The 19,768-nt window shown below is 50.9% G+C and overlaps 1 protein-coding gene across 1 annotated transcript in view; it reads left to right on the top strand.

Moving 5' to 3' along the window:
• Abr (active BCR-related) overlaps window positions 1-19,768 on the top strand; it is a gene marked incomplete in the record, with an annotated part of 207,359 nt that overhangs the window by 143,732 nt on the left and 43,859 nt on the right. Inside the window, 11 exon segments of the mRNA XM_005402643.2 lie at window positions 727-787; window positions 5,483-5,535; window positions 6,077-6,217; window positions 8,336-8,457; window positions 10,177-10,342; window positions 13,803-13,925; window positions 14,297-14,372; window positions 14,861-14,965; window positions 15,907-15,981; window positions 17,627-17,724; window positions 18,115-18,246. Coding sequence (XP_005402700.1) covers window positions 727-787; window positions 5,483-5,535; window positions 6,077-6,217; window positions 8,336-8,457; window positions 10,177-10,342; window positions 13,803-13,925; window positions 14,297-14,372; window positions 14,861-14,965; window positions 15,907-15,981; window positions 17,627-17,724; window positions 18,115-18,246 — 1,152 coding nt within the window.

Below are 19,768 nucleotides of genomic sequence, written 5' to 3'. Positions count from 1 at the left end.
TCTCCTATGTGTGAGAGCTGGGGCACTTCTCCCTCTAAAGCAGATAGAAGAGGTTTGACTGACCCTAAAATCTGTTTCCAGTGCTCACTCCAGGTCACTTGGTAGTGGCTTTGCCTCCCTTGCAGTCTCCGCTCTGGTGTCCAGCATAGACAGATGGTAGGAGTGTCAGGTGGACTGGGGGCGGGATAAGTTCCTCTTGCATGGGGAGGGTATAACCTAGACTGCCCTGTGGAGTGCAGCATCTGTGCCCTAGTCTGCCTCCCCCACCCAGATGTGCAGACCTTTCCTCCACGTCTCAAGCGTGCTCATGCCCCAGGGGCCCGCTGGCACAGCTGGTGCTTGTTACTCAAACCCTGTCTGCCGTGGTCAATGTACGCATAATCCCGGAGTAGTGGCTGCTTGGGAGGTGGGGACCTGTTCCTGCTGTGGCTCGTTCTCAGGAGGGACTGCACAATTGCGTGGACTGTTGGAGTCCCAGTACTGCAGTGTTTGCTACAAACTGGTCCTGACTTGGTACCTAGCGTCTCCCTTCTTGCCCACACCCCAGCTGCTGGACCCAGGAGCTCCAGGGAATTGAGGTGGTGAGGCAGAGGCAGACAATAAGTCTCCTTTGTCTCCCCACATTTGCACTCCTGGGTTTCAGAGCTCCTATTCCTGCCATGTTCACAGTGGCGGAGGTGGCTAAGTGGACAGACCAGGTAGTGATTCCTCTCCTCCCTCTGCCAGGAACTCAAAGTGAAGGGGCCCAAGGACTCCAAGGACAGCCACACGTCAGTCACCATGGAAGGTACTTTGGGGAATGGGCTGAATTATAGTCACCTTTCTTTGTCTGATTTTGTCAACTACAGGATGTATGAATGCACTGTCCTCCCTGCTGTGTGCGTGTTCGTGTGTGTGCGTGTTCGTGTGTGTGTGTGTGTGTGTGTGTGTGTGTGTGTGCATGCACGCACTTGATGAATCCAGCCTCTCCTCCCCAGGCAGTGGGCCAGCTACAAACGTGCTCCTCCTTAGGATGCCAGCAGGCACTCACTCCCTCCTCCCTCTCCTCCCTCCTCCTGCCTCTCCACGAGCTTCCCGCCCTCCCCCTTGCTGGAGGAGCACTCGGAAGCGGCTGCTTGATTCTAGAGGCTGTGCAGCAGCCACCGGTAAGGTGGCCGAGTGGCCGGGCTGCTGAAGGAAGCTGGGAGCTGGGAGCGATGGCTGCACGCCCCTGCTGCAGGCACAGAGGCTGCCATGGAAATTCTCCTCATCATTCGCTTCTGCTGTAACTGCACCTATGGTAACCCAGGCACCCCTCCATGGGAGGTGGTGTGCCTTAAACCACCCGGGGGCTGGCTGGAGCGGGCTTAAATGTGGCTGGCAGGATTTGGGGGTAGCAGAGAAGGGAGGCTGGGCAACTGGCTGGACCGGTGTGCACTCTCCCCTTACAACCAGCCAGGACGACAACGATGACGACGACGGTGGGGCGCTGCTCAGGGTAGGTTAGCTTTGAAATGGAAGGACCAGGCTGGAAGGGTCCATCTCCCCCCACCCCCTCCCAAGGATCTCTGGGGAACTGGTGGCTTTGCATATACATGAGAGGCTTTGAGCAACTTCCTGGAGAGGATGACAGGCTGTGTCTGCAGACAGGGTAACCCTGAGGCCAGGGAGAGGGTCATCAGGAGCCAGGCAGAGAGGGGCAGAGGACCTGGATGGTAGCAGTTTGAAGCAAGCAGGCGCCAGCCCAGGCTGGAGGGAGAAGTTGGGAGTTTCTTTGTTTCCGGAGAGAGGAGAGCAGCTGAGAAGCCCGTGTATTATGTGCACAGTACACATGCTGCCTCCTCTCAAGACCTACTGGGAGAGCAAGGAGCAGCTGGGAGGGCAGGAAGGAAGAGGGTTACTCCCAGGAGGTTTCCTTCCAGCCTCCAGACACCTCCAGGCCAAGGTCTCCACACTGAATGGGAAGATTGGGTTTGCGAGAGGGGGTGTGGCAGGCTGCCGCTTTGTGAAGGTCACAAACCCACCCTTCAGTGGAAGGAGCCGGAGCATCCTCCGTGCAACCTTCCTAGCTGGGGTGGGAGCAGGGGCATCGGTCCTGGGACAGACATGTGCTGTCAGCCTGGCTGTTGCTCACGGGCCTAGGCAGGGTGGTGTCCACCAGCTGGTGGGCTGCTCCAAGGCAAGTGCCTTAGGGCTGATCTAAGCTGCCTTTGGCAGGGCATGGGGTGGAGGGCAAATGTTGCCTCTGTGCCAGCTGCTGTGGGCCATGTGTGTCAGAGTGGCAGGTGGCTGGTTTTAGGACCTTCCACTTCCCTCCCACCAGGCCTTTTGTCTGTACCCTTTTCAGTCACTTTGCTTTCCCATCTCCGTGGAAACCTGGGGCTCCTCCTCAAAGGCTGAACTGAGGGGGGGTGGCAATTTGCTGGAGGAGAGATGATGGATGAGCTTTCCTGGGCTCTTTCCCAGAGGCCCCTGTGCTGGAGAGACTGTGTAGGACCACTGTCCCCTCGCCTTCCTGGGCTGTCCTGTGTCAAAGGCCACTCGTGATGGAGGCGACCTCAGGGGCAGCAGTTTGGGGCAGTGGAATTGAAGGGCAGAAGTCTCCCTGTCAGCCACCTGCCGATTGGCTGATTCTGACAGGCTGCGGTCAAGAGGAGCGCTAGACTTGTGCAGAGGGCAGAGGGTAAACATTGTTCTGGGACTGGCCTAGGAGTTGGCTGCGTCTTGCCTCTGCTTTCCTAAAGGAAAGGGGGTCAACACTCCCCAAAAGGAAGCTTAGTCATAGTGAAACAGGCCCAGGGCCCAGAGTTCAGGATTTCTTTCGTCCCTACAATGCCAGCTTTGAAGTCAGCTTTAAAGTGGAGAATGGGGAAGGGAGGTGTCTCTTAAGGAAAAGCCATCTTTCCAAGAACTCTCCTGCAGGTCACCGACCTTTTATAGGAGCTGCCTGCTCCTGAGGAAGAAGTCTGCTCAACGTTAGGAGCATGAGTGAACCAAAATTCAAAATCAGCTACCACTTACGGATTTGTGACTGTGAGCAAGTTACATAATGTCTCTGTGCCTCAGTCTCATCATTTATAAACTAGGACTAGTGAAAATTGCTTCCTTTTAATCCCAGGATATAATGCACATAGAGCAGTTACCTTAGTGCCATGGTCACAGAGCTCTGTGTCATGCCGCGGACACTGCAAACTCCTATACCAGTTTGCTTGGGGACAGAGCACACCCCCAGCAAATGAAAATGACCAGCTTGCTTAAGGCAGTGGTCTGACTTTTGGCCACTGCAGGTATTGTTTGCAGAGGTACTGGCCAGGGAAGACTTCCTGGAAGAGGCAGCGAGACAAGTGTGACAGCTGTAGGATGGCAGGTGCCAGCAGGACAGCACAGAGAGGAGTGGGGACAGTGGATGAAGTGGGAGCAGACAGCAGGCTGACATAGGGAGGGGAAGCAGCTCCTGGCCAAGGACAGGCCCCTCACCCTGAATCTGCAGAGGAAGCAGGCATGGAGAGGCAGGAAAGCTCAAGCACCGGGGGGTGCCCTCCTTCTCCTGGTTCCCTTGTATCCGACTGGCCCTAGGGCATCTCCCTGACCTTTCCTCTCCCCACTTTTCCTCACAGCTGCCCTCCCTTTATTCCGCCAAGGCTGTGGTTGCAGGACTTATCCCACACCCCCATCAGGGGGACTCTTGAGGTGACTGCAGGCATATTAATAACCCCTCTGAAACCCAACCCGACACTTGTGCAGCTCTCTGAGCTTAGTCAGAAACCTCTTCCTCCTGGGACCTGAGAAAGGGCTGGAGGAGCTGACAGTGCAGTGTCAGCTTTCCTGGGGGCTGGGACTCAGGGCCCACCCTGGCAGATGTCTTTTGACCTTGTGCTTCCTGATAGGTCTCTGGGGTCATCCTGGGTGAATTTCCCCTGAAGATGGCCTGAGCCACAGGTGGGTGGGTGCCTTAAATGGCCCCAGAAGTGCCCCCCGCCCCAGTGAGCTGATGACAGCTTTACCCTCACTGTCCCACGGTATTCCAAACCTGGTCCTGCCTGTTCCTCATCCTACTCCTGTATCCTATGGAGAGTTTCTAGAGATTGCTAGATATGAAAGGGCTAGAAATAAGTCATAGAAAGTGTCTGCATAAAGCAGTGGGTTTCAACCATTGCTACATATCAGAATCAGCAAAGGAGCTTTTTGAAAACGCTGCTACCCTGGTTTCACCCTGCAGAGTTCTGGGTTGAGCTGATGGGGTAGGATGGAGGAGGTGGGGGCATCTGTTTCCTTTAAGGGCTCCCCCAGTGATTCTAATGGGCAGCCAAGCAAAGACTGCAGATAAGACTCTTGGCACACTGCTGAGACCGCATCTTCTCCATAGCCAGCAGATTGTTCCCTGAAGTGTCCGCTTAGTAATTCACAGGGTATTTATATCTAGGGCTTCGGGGGCTCTTTGGTTTGGGGGCAGGCTGAGGCATGAGCTCAGGGATCTGTTACAAGCTCTGGTCCCATGGGACAGCCAGGTAGGGTCCTCCTTCTCAAACTAGCATCCTGCCTCTTACTGTTCCCATGGCAGGAGGCCAAAGGTCATGACCCCTTTCACTAGGGAACCCAGGTGCAAGACGAATGCTGAACCACCACTTTGGGAGGGGTGGGCACAGCTGCTTGCTGGAAAGATGTTTGGAAGTGTTGGGCTGCCGGCTGCTTCCTCCACCTGTCCCTGCTGAATCCCAGCAATCCTCGTTTGGTGTCTAGGTCTGGAGGGGTGTGGCACCTGGGGTCCCAGCTGAGCTTTCATTTTCCTATCCCCTCTGGGGCTTCCATCAGCAGAGCCTACCTAAATTCCTCCAGGAAGTCTGCCCCTCAGGAGACCGGGAGCTTGAGAGCAGAGACTTTCTGTAGAGATCTGGCCTGCCTCCTGGCCACCCAGCTGGTCCTGTTCTTTCTGGAGGTTCAAGGGAATATAGAAAGAGGCAAATTTTCTTACAGAGATGAGGCTGGATGTGTGGATGTGCGGGCCAGAATGAAACGTGCTGTTCCCAACTGATGATGCTGGCGTTTAACTGAGGGAGTGTGAGAACAATAGGCATGGGAGAGCAGCCCTTCCTAGGAAAGTTGCAGTGTCTTCTTCCCCATCCTGGAGGCCTGGGTGGAACCCAGTGTGCTGGGCCACTTTGGGGCGTGGTCATGTATAGTGGATTCGAGGCGTGGTATGCAAGGAGAGCTGCTCCGAGGCAGGCCAGGCCTGGGGATGGTCCTCAAAGAAGTCAGTGTGATGGGAGATGAGATGCGGAGGAGAAGTGGGGAGGGACCTGAGTGGCCAGCACTACGCTGTAGCCTATTCTGTTGCATGGCTTGCTATGGGAAGGAGAGTAGAGGTACAGGCTGCCTCAGGACCCTCTTTGATTTCCTGCGAGTATGTGTTCACTGGAGGTAAACAGTGTGGTGTAGGGGATAATGCTGGTCTTGAGTTGTGCCTTGTGTTTTGTCATCCTTTTCTCCCTGCCTTCCTCAACAGCTCTGCTCTACAAGCCCATAGACCGGGTCACTCGGAGCACTCTGGTTCTACATGTGAGTGTCAGGCCCCCTGAATGGCCAGGGAAGGGTTAGGAGTATGGTGGGAGGGCACTGGAATCACTGACAACAGCCCATCCAGGGAGCCAGACAGAGGGTCTACACCTGCCTGGCCTGCGGTAACCATGCCAACAGGGCCAGGGTCTAAATATAGCTTGGCTACTAAGCTTGATATTTGGCCAAATGCTTCCTAGGAAGCACTTCCGGCTTGCCCATCCCCTGCCGTGTGGTCTCTGTGTCCTGGGAGCAGCTGTGGGATGGATTGAGGGATGTCTTTCCCAGCTGCTTCATGAAATGAGGCTTTGCCTGGCCATCTCCACCAGAGGAAAAAGTCATGACCACACTAGAAATAAAGGGGAACACTACCCTCACCCTGGCTGCTCTGACCCTGATTTTTAGGTCCGATTTTATAGGCATGACCAGATAATAGTGTGGCTCCCTGGATATCCTCCCTCAGAATTCTGTTTTTGAGGAACAAGCCCTCCTTACTGTCTTCTCATTGAACTGGCCCCCACCACCCTCAACCCTTCCTTCCCAGGACCTGCTGAAGCACACCCCTGTGGACCACCCAGACTACCCCTTGCTACAGGATGCCCTGCGCATCTCCCAGAACTTCCTGTCCAGCATCAATGAGGACATTGACCCTCGTCGGACAGCAGTCACAACCCCCAAGGGGGAGGTGAGCTTGCACCCAGCCTCCCATCTAGGCTGAGAAATAGGTAGCTGACCAGATCCCCTGTCCCTGCTGTCCCTCACACATAAACGTCCTGGGCCTCTCCACCGCTCACCCCCACTGACAGCCAAAGTGAGGTCTGCAGTCCCAGTCACCCTGATTACCTGTGGCCTAGGCTAAGAACTGTAAGTCTTGTATCTCATTAATCCTCACAAATAACCCAGTGTCTTAGTCCCTTCCTTGTTACCAAGATGCTGTACCCAGCACTCACATCTTAAAGAGAAAAGAGGTTTGTATTGGCTCAGTTTCAGAAATCTCAGTCCTTACATGGTCGGCTGGCGTCAGGCAGAAGCAGCATGGCGGAAGGGACTTGGGGGAGGAGAGCTGCTCACATTATGGCACCCAGGAAGCAGAGAGTGAGGAGAGGAGCCAGGGAAGGAGACAGAGGCTTCTAAGTCACGCTCTTAGTAGCCCATGTCTTCCAACTAGACCCCGTCTCCCAGCAGGTCAGCTCCATGGTCCCTGTGACTCAGTCACCTTCTCAAAGCTCCACCTATGCGTGCATGAGGCTTTAAGGGAATTTTTTTTTTTTTAATCTACATCACAATACCCAATGAAGCAGAAGAGTAAACTGAGCCTGGAGAATGTAATCTGGCATGAGGTCCCTCAGTCATAAGCGTCAGAACTGGATTCTGTACCTGGGGCTATCTGGCTGCAAGCTACTCATATCATCACCCATCCAAGGGAAGCAAGGCCTCCGGGTCCCTCATTCTCCAATGCAAACATGCCCTCTGGTCAGTGTGACGCTCGCAGGGGACCCTCTGGAGCCTGAGAGGGCGAGAGCTCTGAGCTGCTTTTGAGCAACCTACGTGGCAGGTGTGCTGGGGCTAGCAAGTGAACCAGACAGCAGCAGGATCCCCTGGCACCAGAGATAGCTGAAGCTGCTCAGGCAGCTGAAATGTCTCATGTTGGCACCTAGATTCGGCACAGCAGCCTCCCTGGGGTCCCTGGTGAAAGGGTGGCTCAGTGAGGGGAAGTGATGTAAATAACCACAGGGACAGCGACCCTCATGGGTCAGCAGTCTGGCCCAAATAGACTGCTTCCTGTCCAGTAGATATAATTAAGTGGCATTTAGGAGAGAAGGCTGACTGGGTTTATGCTCCTTTGTTACATTTACCAGGATCCTGCGTCTCCTGGGAGGAGAAGTAATGAGGGACAGGGTCTTGAGTGTGACAAATGGAGCATGGAGCTGTCTGTGCAGCTCCAGCCCTGGTTTGCAACACCCTAGAATGTCACTAGTATGTTTTACTCTGGGGATATCTGAAAGATCTGCAGCAGGCTTAGCACACCATCAGTTTCAGGTTGTTTTAATCGTATCCTTTCAACATGTTCACCCACATATTTCAGCGTATGTAGGTCACAGGGTATATAGTGCACACAGGGAAGGCTGGGATAAGTAGTGCAGCTCCACAGAAGCCCGCTGGCTCTGAGGGTGGCAGGGAGGAAACACCAGAAGTCCTATGTGCGGCAAAATGCTCCTGACCACCCAGAGCCCACGTTGGAGGCAGCCCCGGGACTGCCATAGCCACACGGGGGAAAACCCAGGGTCTCCCATCTGTTAGGGTAGTTGAAGAATCCACTGAGAGGCAGCGTGAGCGGGGCTGAGTGGACCCTGACCTGCAGTTAGATCAGTTTCTCAGGCTCAGCTGGGAGAGGCTTTGAGAGTAGAGGGTGTTACGGCACAGGGTAGAGAAACCAGGTTATTCTGGACTCTAGGCCATCTAGGGGGCCACTGTTGAGAGCTGTGGGACAATGTAAAGCTACCATTTGTTGATCACATATTGTGTACCGGGCTTTGTGGTATTCTACATACACATCTTGATGAATCCTATCTCATGAGGCAGATAACAGTCTCTTCCAGTATAGACAGTAAATCTGAGGTTCGTAGGGATCAGGGAACTTGCCGGGGTTCACAGCCAAGAAACGGCAGAGTCTGGATTCAGATCCTTGACTCCAGAGTCAGTGTTCTTAGCCACTAGGAAATGCAGCCCCTCTCTCTGCCCGCCCCTGCTGTATGATGTCCCCAGTGTAGTCTGAGCAGGCTGGGGGTTGTGCCTCCTTCAGACACGGCAGCTGGTGAAGGACGGCTTCCTGGTGGAAATGTCAGAGAGCTCCCGGAAGCTGCGGCATGTCTTCCTCTTCACAGATGTCCTGCTGTGCGCCAAGCTGAAGAAGGCCTCTGCAGGGTGAGTATTGAGGAGAGAGTTTGGGTCACTGTAGGAGGAACCAGACCCTGCCCCCTGTGGTGCCTTCCACAACCTGGGGCAGTCTGTGTTTCTCTCCTTGATAAAAATACATCAGCTGGGCATGGTGGCCCACACCTGGGATCTTCCACTTGGGAAGTTGAGGCAGGAGGATCACCAAAAGTTCAAGGCCAACCTGGGCTACAGCGTGAGTTCAAGGACAGCCTGAACTGCATAACGAGACCCTGTCTCAAAAAAAAAAAAATCATTTAGTTTCATATTACTCCATAGTAGCTTTTATCTAAAAATAAATCATGCTGTTAATTATAAAGAGAATAGGGCATTACAGAAAAAAACTATAACCCACCAAATGTAAGCATCAGTTTTTTGCAGCTATATTTCCTTATCATTTTTTTTAAAAGTTATGTTTTTTCATATAGTTATAATCAGAGTGAATGCCCAGTTTGGGGCTGCACTTTTTTTATTTCACGTCATAAGCATTTTTCTCTGTTGCTGCCTGATCTTCATAATCATCATTTTACTTTCCTGCATAGCTTACAGGTGGATATGCCATCATTTACTTAAGCATTATCCTTTTATTAGATATCTCTAAATTTTTGCTAACTGTGATTCTGTGAATATTCATTAAATCTGCCACCATTTGTTGAGGGCTTATGCCAGGTACCATGACAAATGCTTTGAATACGTCACTTCTGATCTGCCCAACAGCTCCACAAAGTGGTTGTTATTATCCCCATCTCACAGATGAGAGAAAAGCCTTACAAACGATAAAAAAGTTGCCCAAGGTTACAAAGCTAGAAGTGGAGGAGACGAGATTTAAACCTTAATCTAACTTGAAAGCTCCTTTCTACCTCTGTCTCGGTGCTGTGGGACTGCTCTGTGCCGTAAGCAGAAAAGATTATTCAAAATTTCTTCACATACTCTCTCACCTCTTTCACCTTATCACCTCCTGTGTACCATGTGTAGTCCTTACAGTTTCGGAGGAGACAAACTATGCCCTCGTTGTAGCACTAAGAGACCAAATGGGAGATCTCAAGTCAGAGGAAATCACAGAAGGAGAGGTCATTAGGAGCTTCAGTCATGGGCCCAACTCCCTAAGAACTAGATCCCATTTGAGATAGTTATAAGGCAGAGACAATAATAAAAGTGTACATGCCTCACCTACAGTCCTGCCTGTACCAGACACTACTAATCAACCATGATACTCTTTCTCACTGGGCTTGGATGGAGCTTTATAATACTCAACCCAGTACGAAGTGTGACCCTTACTGATCAAAGCTGGCATTCAGAATAACACGTGTATCCCATCTCTATGCTAAAGGATAGTGAACATGAATCTCAGTGTGGATAGGTTAGAGGGAAGAAAAAGGTGTCTGGTGGGGAATGGGACAGTGTGAGCCCAACCAGGCAGGTTTCGTTCTCCTTGATACATAGGTGACTTGGGATATTTAAAAATCCCAGTCCTGCTAGGAAGACTGACACAGTGAAGGATCAGAGACCTCCCTGCTGGCTGACCCAGAACCCAACTCTCATTACTCTGTGTGTGTGTTTACTGATCAAGCTTCTCAAGGGCAGGGACCATTCTTGCCTTGATAAGTTTTCAGGAAATGTCTCTTGGGTGGTGTTTTGGTCCCAAACCCAGCAGTCCAGGTTGAAGAACCGGCTTCCGTCTGGCTTATGTCTCCTCTGGCTTGTTTGCAGGAAGCACCAGCAGTATGACTGTAAGTGGTACATCCCCCTGGCCGACTTAGTGTTTCCATCCCCTGAGGAGTCCGAGGCCAGCCCCCAGGTGCACCTCTTCCCAGACCACGAGCTGGAGGACATGAAAATGAAGATCTCTGCCCTCAAGAGTGAAATCCAGAAGGAGGTGAGGAGAATCTAGCGGCTGGGCCTAGAATTGTTTTCCTGGGTGTCTTTGAACCAGGTGTGCTGAGGAGGGCAGAGGGAGGGGAAGTTGTAAGGTTTGAGGTCTGATTGGAAGGGGAGGTAGGAGAAGAGCAGGAGCTCTGGGATGTGTGGGTGCCGAGATGAAGCCCCTGACCGAGGCAGATTAACTCTGAGCAGATGGAGGGAAGGCCAAGGAGTGACTGCTCAGAATTTAGTGGGCCTAATCATGGAAAGTTTCCTGGAGAACAGGCTGTGTGGAGCACTGTAAAAAAGAAGCAAGAGAGGAAGCGCAAGAAGGCCTGCTTAAGAAGAAGTGGGATGTACGTAAGAGAAAAGGCTGGCAGACCTCCCAGAAACGGACAGATGAAATGAATGAGGAAAAAGGGGACCCGAATACCGTAGTTCACATGCTTGATCTAAAAGTGCACAGCAGTTTGTGCTTGGGAACTGAGATTCTAGTCACACATGTAGTACATCCACAAATATTAATCCTGTGTAATATTGGCCAAACAAAGGAAATCTCTCTCCCTCTCTTTCTCTCTCAGTGTTGGTGGCGGCAGTGATGGGAATTAAACCCAGGGCCTAGTACATCCTGGGCAAATGCTCTATTGCTGAGCTACATCCCAGCCTAAAATCTCAAAATTTTAAAAATAATTGATGCCATACAGGTCGTGTTCACAGGCCACGCTGCAGGAGAATTAGAAATCAACAACTAGAATATTAATTATATGACCGGAAAATTAAAACTTTTAAAGAAGAAATCAAAAAAGAAACTGATCTCTCTAGAACTACATGGAAATGAAAGTTCTACATACCAAAACCCATGAGATATAGCCAAAGCACCATTTAGAGGAAAATGTGGACCCTTACGTTAATATATTCAAAACTAGTGGCTGGAGGAAAGCTTCCTTGGAGGAGTCTTCTCAGAAGAAAGGACATGGGATGGTGTTGTGGGCCTGGACTCTTCCTCACCTATGTGGGTTCAATTAGAACCCCCTCCCCTGGGAAGCCCCCCTCTGACATCCACCACAGTCTGGGTTAGGTGCCTGATGTTCACCTTTGGCTTTGCTTTAATGGTGCTGATTATGATTGCTTGGTCAAATTCTTCTCTTCCTCACTAGAATTTGAACTCCAGGGAATGGATTATTTTCTCTGTTTCTATGCTCCTAGTACTTATCACATGGTCAGTGGGTGCTTAATACCCAGCTATTGAGAAATCTATGACCAAAGAGCCTCTGCTTTCTGAGCAGGGTAAAAGAAGACTACAGGCACAGGGGTGCTTGGGGCAGGGAGAGTGTCCTGGTACTGAAAGTCTAACTAGGGGTGCTTCTGCCCAGAGGGAGCTCCCAGACAGCACAGCTGTCCTCTCCTGAAGGCCGGCCCAGCCTCTTCTCCATCTGGCACGGCCCAGTGTCACTACTTCAGGGGCCACTGGCATGCATGCCCCTCACCCCAGCCTGTATTCTCTCCCTCCTGCCCCATGTGAGCAGACACGACCTTGCACTCGGTCAGGTTGGCACTTAGTGAGCCCCACTATTCACCGAGGGTGGGGGGCGTCAGACACTCATGGAGCTCCTTGTCCAGGGGAGGAGGTAGGTGTATGCTGCACCAGGGCCAGAACAGGACTTGCGTGACAAGAGTGACTGGAAAGACAGAGTCCCAAGTCACAGAAGAAGTTGAGATTTATTCTGTTCTTTTTTCTTTTCTTTCTTTTCTTTTATCTTCCTTCCTTCCTTTTTTGCAGCGATGGGGATGGAACCCAGGGCATCACATATACTAGGCAAGCAGGGATCTACCACTGAGCTATGCCCCTATGCTACTATGGTTTTTAATAACAGTGTTTAAAACTTTAATTTTTATAATAACCAATGTAATACTGACTTGTAATAAGAAATGCTCATAATACTGAAGTGAATAGAGTGAAACTGATTATTACCTGCCTCCTGTTATTTAACAGTTTGAGGTATGTTCTTTCTGTACTTACACCAGGGTGTATGTGTATGGTGTATGTGATTTTTTTTTTTTTTTCTTAAATGAGACAGGACCACATATGTTGTTTTGCAGCTTTTTAAGCTTTTCATCTACTTGTGCCTTAGGGCTCTTTGGATCTACTCAGATTTCTCTTAGCAGCAGCATTATACACTGTTGCTTGACTGCACAGCAAAGGATTTGAGTATTGAGATTGTTTCTGATTCTTAACCCTTAGGAAGCTGGGCAGTAGTACCCATCACTGGCCGTATTTCTTTCGGAGATTCTCTACAAGTGATGTGGCTGGGGCAGATGGTGTGTGCTTTTAATTGACAGATTTACTTCTGAAAAACTTGTGTCTGGTGATGTTCCCCAGCAGTGTGTGAGAGCCATAGGTCCCCACACCATCACAACACTGGCTATGAGCAGTCATAATGATTTTGCCAGATTGGTAGATTAAAAAATTAGATTAGTTAGATTAATTCTGACTAAGGAGCTTGAGAACTGCATCAGAACTGAGACAGGAAGCCTCGTAGCAGTTATTGTAAGGGAGGAGATCCTGGAAGAAATACAGTGGTACCTCGGTTCACAAATGCTTTGGTTTGCAAACAGTTTGATTTGCAAACAGAAGCGTTTGGCAAAATTTTGTTTTTGCTTGTGAACGTCGGGTGATGAACATGAACGTGGCCATCTTTTCCAGAATCATGGAATGAATTAAGTCTGTGAACTGAGGTACCACCATAAATGTGAAGCTATCAGCAGAGAAGGCTTAGCTGGCCAAGCCTTCTCCTGGAGACAGAGGCTGAAGGGGCAGGAGGTCAGGCGGGGCTCAGAGTCTGGAACCCAGCCGTGGGAGGCTGTGCAGCCAGGCTGCCATCCGGGGTTTACCCAGAAAGGTGTCTGAGGCTTTTCAAGTGGGTGTCTCTGCTGTACTGCGGGTTTAATTTACAAAGATGACCAAACAATGGTGCAGACAAGCTAATGGTACAGGAAGATTTCTATTTATTTACAGTTCCTAAGAGAAGAGGGGGCACTGCCCCTCACAAGGCCACAGAAGGAAGCTGTGGGACTGGTCAGGAGGCAGGGGGAGCAAGAAGGGGAAGCGTCGGCCACAGGATTCCTGGGGTTGCTACAGCAGAAGCAAGGCAGGGCAAGAGAGACTGCACTGGGCTGGTCTCTAGTTGTCTGGCCCCGGCCCCAGTGATTGGGGGCAGATGCAATCCATGTCTGGTGAGTGCGAGGTTCATAAGGGATGGCTGGGGATTTGAGCCGGGGAGTAGTTGGTTTGCATATGAAAGGTGTGCTTCTCTCTTCTCCTTGCCCAGCTAGGTTTCCCAAGATGTCAAAATATCATAAATTTTAAAAAATAGAAAACCACGAGCAACACACAGGGGGGTGTTGTGCTTCAAGCTACTGTGTGAGAGGTGGAGGTCTGACTGTGAGAGAAACCATCTGTGCTTTGTCCCCCACAGAAAGCCAACAAAGGGCAGAGCCGGGCCATTGAGCGCCTCAAGAAGAAGATGTTTGAGAATGAGTTCTTGCTGCTGCTCAATTCCCCTACAATCCCATTTCGGATCCACAATCGGAATGGAAAGGTCAGGAAGGGTGGGGGTAGAACAGATGCTGCCCCTTTCCTTAGTCCAGGGCTGCCCCCTCACCATGGCTCTTGGCCCTGACCTGGGGGAAGCAGAGAGTAGGGCCTCCACTTCCCAAAGAGGCTGCCATGGTTCCAGCCCTGGACTGTCTCTCCCTGCTGGTGTGAAACAAGGGCCCTCTGCTAGTCATCACTAGCACTGTCACATCTGTTACCTGGTTTCTCAGAATTAGCCCCCACCACCACCACCGCAGCTGCCTCCAAGCTCAGGGGTGTCTGGGTAAGGAAGAGTTTTGTTGGGGGCCCCATAGTCTGGAAATATGCTTGGCCTAACTGCGGTCACCCCACTGAATTTTCATCTCCTCTCTTCAGAGCTACCTGTTCTTACTGTCCTCGGACTATGAGAGGTCAGAGTGGAGAGAAGCAATTCAGAAACTACAGAAGAAGGGTAAAGTCCTGCCCTGTTCTATGCTGGTCTGAGGGTGTCCATGGCAACGCTGGGCCTTCGGCACATCCAAACATTTTCATGTCCAGTATCTCTTCTTCAGTCCTCTTAGCCACTATTATAAGATGCCAGGAGAAGTGACACTTAATTGATGTTACTGATCAGTCCAAACCCAAAGAATCGAAGTGATTTGCTTATGGCATATGCTGAGTTAGCGGTAGGACTGGACCCAGAGCTCAGGATGTGTATCATCCTCCCTCGCTCTTGGCTTTCACTGTCCCCAAAACACACACATGAGCCTCTTCGCTTAGCTTCTCCTCTTATTCCATTGATAGCACCGACAGCTGTACCCATAGGGATGTTACAAGTTGTACCCCGTCGTGAGGACCAACCCTGAGAACTCAGCTGTCTCCCTAAGCAGTCCCTAAGGAGGAGCAGCAGGTCCTTGCGGACCTGTGCTGATGCTCCCCGTCTCTTGGCTCCTCTTGCAGATCTCCAGGCTTTTGTCCTGAGCTCCGTGGAGCTCCAGGTGCTCACAGGATCCTGTTTCAAGCTTAGGACTGTACACAACATTCCTGTCACCAGCAATAAAGATGGTAAGATCTGGAGCCCAAGGTTGCCCAACCTGCAGGTCCAAGCCCGGGGGGCACGGTTGGGGTTTTTGTAAGCGCCTAGCCAGACGCGTGGCCGCCAGTGGCTGATCGCTGCTCAACCAGAAGGACTGTTTCATTGCCGGGCACACAGAGATCTTACTCTCCGTTGGGCCCCGGGGTGGCTCCCAGGCTCTCTTCGGTGCTCTCTGGTGTGAGAAAAGAACCTGGCGCCCTGTGTGCCAGAACTGGGCTGAGTCCGTGAGGTAGTCAGATAATGGAAGCAAAAGGCTGCATTTTTTCTGGTGGGGGTCGGGGGAGTGGTAGTTAGATTATAGTAGTAAATGGGAAATAAGGCCAGAAGTTTCCAGGGACCAGGTCTTGGCAGGATTTGAATGGTAAGCAAGGGAGTTTGGAGGCCACTTGGTAAGCCAAGGAGCCTAGAGGAGTCTTTTGAGCCAGGAGAACTGTCACTGGGGCTGGAAACTGGCCCAGAGCAAGTGAATTCTGGCCGCCCATTATGCTGGGAGGGAAGTGCTCTGTGAAAGGGGTTTCAGGATGAGCTCCCCTCAGCGTATCAGGGTCATCTCAAGCAGTGTACAGAGCGAAGCCTTCTCTTCTCTATTAGTTTTCACTTTGGAGGATTGGCTGAGGAGGGCACCCAAGAGATAGGCATTCAGAGGAAGGGAAAGAACCCCGGGGGGAGGTACCAGGACCCTGCGGTGCACTGCTCTCCCAAACTAAGCAGAGGGAAGAAGGTCACTGCCCTTCCTGGCAGCTCCCCGGGCAGGAAGCAGGGGGCTTTGGAGACTTTCTCAGTCAGCCACCAGGTGGTGCTGTTGGACTGAGGCTCAGGCTTCCTCTCACTCTGACTTCCCACCACCCTCGGGTAGAAAGGGGGTGAGCTGCTCACCACCCCCTACTCTGGGGGCTTTTCTCTCTTGCAGACGACGAGTCTCCAGGACTCTATGGCTTCCTCCATGTCATTGTCCACTCTGCAAAGGGGTTTAAACAATCAGCCAGTAAGTGCCCCTGACTACCAGCTCTAGGAGGAGGTTGGGTGGGCCATGTTCATATGTCCCAGAAAGTCCCTGTGAACCCATTGTCACCACCTGTTCTTCTCTGTCCAGGCTGGGCCCTGCCAGCATGCTTTGAGTTGTGGGGTAATGCCCCAAAGGCTAGGAAGCAACTTCTCTTGGCAGGGGAATCATCTCTGCCCTTTGGCCAAAAGATCTGCTCTTCCCCAAGCCCTCCCTCCAGGTATCTGAAACCCTGGAACTACAAACACTTGGACTCCAGTCCCACATCTGCCAATTGCAAGCTGTGTGACCTTGGGCAAGTTTCTTATTCTCTCTGAACCTCAGCTTCTGTCTCCATAAAAAGCAATCACATGTGTTAATACTGAGAGTGAACTTAAATACAGCTATGTACAGTGCCATCATGTACCTTTCCCCTTTTTTCTTTGTCATCATCTCCTCAATCTGTAGGTTAATGGTACTACAGATTTTAGCAGCAGTAAGTCTGTTTTCAGCTTTTTGTTTTCTTTGAGACAGAGTCTCACTATGTAGTTCAGGCCAGCCTTGAACTCTCTGTGTAGTCCAGACTGGCCTTGAACTTGCGGTGATTCTCCTGCCTCAGCCTCCTGAGTGCTGGGGTTATAGGCATGCATCACTTGTTTAGCATTTTACAAAATACAAATTATACTTTTTTTTAATATGGTGCTAGGGATTGAACCCAGGTTCTTGCACATGCTGGGCAAGCACTGTACCACTGAGTTACAGCCCCAGACCCAGTTACACTTTTCCTCTACTTTATACCCAACAGGAATGTGAGCCAGCTAGATAGTTTATACTTTCTGTCCATTTGCCAAGTCACTGAGTCACTGAGAAGTGGAAGGACTGAACATCACACAGGATCCACAAACCCAGGGTTTCTGACTCCCCTCTCGGCCTGTCCCTTCCCACTCCCTTCTCTTTGTCTCTGGCAGGCAAGATCTGCCTTTGCCTGTCTTCCTGTGGGCATCTCGCAGAGGTTACATTATTGGCCTACAAATAGTCATTCAGGAAGCATTCTTGGGGCACCTCCCTGAATTCCTGGGGTGAACTGGCCTCTCCTTCTGTGTCCCCATCACATTCGGGGTGAGCCTGGTTACAGCACCTGGCATGCTGTTTTGCCGCTTATAATTTGCTTCTCCCACTGTGACTTCTTTGAATGTAGGAACCAGATCTCATTAATCCTCAGATGACTAAGAGCTCAGAAATGCTGAATAACGCCGTTAATTTACAGCATGCCTACTGTGTACTTGGAGAAAATGAGAACATGGCCACTGTGTGGACAGTGCCCTGGCACATTCAGAACCTCTCCAGGCCCATTATCTGCCCCAGTCCCTGGCACCCCTCTGTGATGTTCCACTTTACACGTCAGGAAGCTGGGGTTCTGAGAGCTCAGGGGACTTGACAGGATCACATGGGGGATGCGGTAGAATCCATGCCTTCTGTTACCAACACCCAGACTCTTTTTTAGAGCATTTCTATAAGGGACAGTTAAAAGGTCAGATGCACTGTTCCCCTTCTTCCCCAGGCCCTCACAACCACCCACACCCCCGGCCCCATTCCTGGTCCTCTCAGGCCTTACTTGATATATCTCCATCTGTCCTTCCCTCTGCAGACCTGTACTGTACCCTGGAGGTGGATTCTTTTGGCTATTTTGTCAGCAAAGCTAAAACCAGGGTGTTTCGGGATACAACAGAGCCCAAGTGGGATGAGGTGAGTGGAGGGGACTGGTGTCCCCACAAAGACTTCTGTTGTCACCAAGCATGCCCATCTTATCCTACTTCCTTTGTTTTTAACTCTTGGTTGGACTAGCTCCATCTCCCTAGCCTTGCACCTTCCAATCCCTGTCCATTAGGTCTCAGATGAAGTTTGTGTCAGTGAGTGTCAAACCCTGGGGTTTTAGCTCAGACCCCTAAACTTCACCACATCAGTGGTCTGGAGGCCTCTGGGAACTCCAGAAAGTACAGATGCTCTTCCACGTCTTGTGATGTATCCCTCATGGGCCCTGCTGACCCCAGCCTTGCAACCTGATGTCCAGACCTGCTGGAAAGCTGTGTGTCTTGACTTGAGAGGTTCGAGACCTTTTGTCTTGTCTTTCTCCAGGAATTTGAGATTGAGCTGGAGGGCTCTCAGTCCCTGAGGATCCTGTGCTATGAGAAGTGCTATGACAAGACCAAGGTCAACAAGGACAATAACGAGATCGTGGACAAGATCATGGGCAAAGGACAGATCCAGGTGAGGATCCAGGGCACCTGGCCAGGCTTGGGAAGCACCAGATTGTGTGGTACCAATTGAGAAAGAGTCCTTCTGGCTCAGGTTTTTGGTCTGTATGTGCTTGGCCTTTTCCAACTTTGGTTCAAAACTGGTTTAAAAAATGTTTCCCAAGGTGGTGATATACTCCTGCTGGCCATGGCTTCTTACTGTAACCTCAGAAGCCTGTGGGTGCCTGGTTGCTCAGGCCCCCGCTCCTGGCTCAGGTTGGCCACCCATATTTCTGCAAGATGCACTTGAGAGATACCAGCTGCCTTTGCTTTTGTGCTCTAGTTTCAGTCTGTCGGTGGCTTTTTCCTGGAACACTGTGTGGAGAAGTGTTCTGAGACTGTGTCCTCAGCAGGAGGGAAGAGCGCTGTGTTTAATAAGTGCAGTGTGCCGCGGGCATGGGTCAGCAACGAGGCGCACATTACAGGCATTTGCTGTTCTACCAGAAGAGTTTGGAGCTGGTTGGATTGCTAAGGGCTGGCTCTGACTTGCCACTAGGATTACTGGACCATCCTCAACCTATGTTGGAAGACACTGGCTTAGGGTGGGTCCTCTGGCTATCAGCAGAGGCAGATCCTCAGTCAGGGTTAGAGTATATGCCTCAGCTGAGCTTCTTGGTGTCCTGTAAATATGCAGAAGGGAAAGGACCTTGCTTGCAGCTTGGATCTCTGGGATATTCTGCCACTGTTGAAAATGGCTACTATGCACTTACCTGTCAGGAGAATTAGGCTTCAGTGTGGAGCCATCTGTACTCCTCTCTGGCATCTTGTGAGGTCTCATACTTTTGACATACTGAGGGTAGATTGTGTAACAATGAAATCAAAGTATTACAGAAAACAGACCAAACATGAGAAGATGTGGCACTGAGAAGGTTTAGGAGGCAGTTTATTACACTGGTGCCCCTGACTGGTATCTCTCTCCCAAAGAGTCAGAGCCCCACCCAGTGGGGTTTTGAGACTTGTATCAGGAGAGCAAGTGGGGAGGTACAAAGGCAGATTTGGTGCATTGTGATTGGAGGGTTGGGTGACAGCATGAATTGCTAAGAGAGTTTAAACATCTCAAGTTATATTGCAAGTCCATTAAGTAAACAAGCATGGATTACACAAAGGAAGAAATGTCCTGTTTTCAGGCTTTTCTGGACATGTCCATCTGGTTTTGGCAGGCATTCTTGACAGGCTTTATTTAAAATTTTAATTTCTCTTTCCTTTCCCCCCCTCTTTTAATTAATCAGAAGAATCATTTTCAGAGATGTTGGTTCAATACTCTCGTTTGCATCCTGTGAAATAGGCATGGGTATCCCAACCTGGATTGTTGGTTTGAATTGGGCATGCATCAAATACATAAAGGTACACTTTAGGCTGAGAGGGGTCCCATCCGGTCTGCTTCAGAATCACTGGTCAGTGCCATAATGTTGGGTTTGGAGCTCCCGGTGTCCTGAGTCTGCTTGGCAAGCTTGGCGGCTAAGCAGCCTGAGCAGGAACAGGCACAGGATAGAAGT

Source organism: Chinchilla lanigera, unplaced genomic scaffold (genome assembly GCF_000276665.1).
Source record: "Chinchilla lanigera isolate Chin_1 unplaced genomic scaffold, ChiLan1.0 scaffold00080, whole genome shotgun sequence".
Classification (NCBI taxonomy): Eukaryota; Metazoa; Chordata; class Mammalia; order Rodentia; family Chinchillidae; genus Chinchilla; species Chinchilla lanigera.
This window is presented reverse-complemented; position numbering and strand designations above follow the sequence as displayed.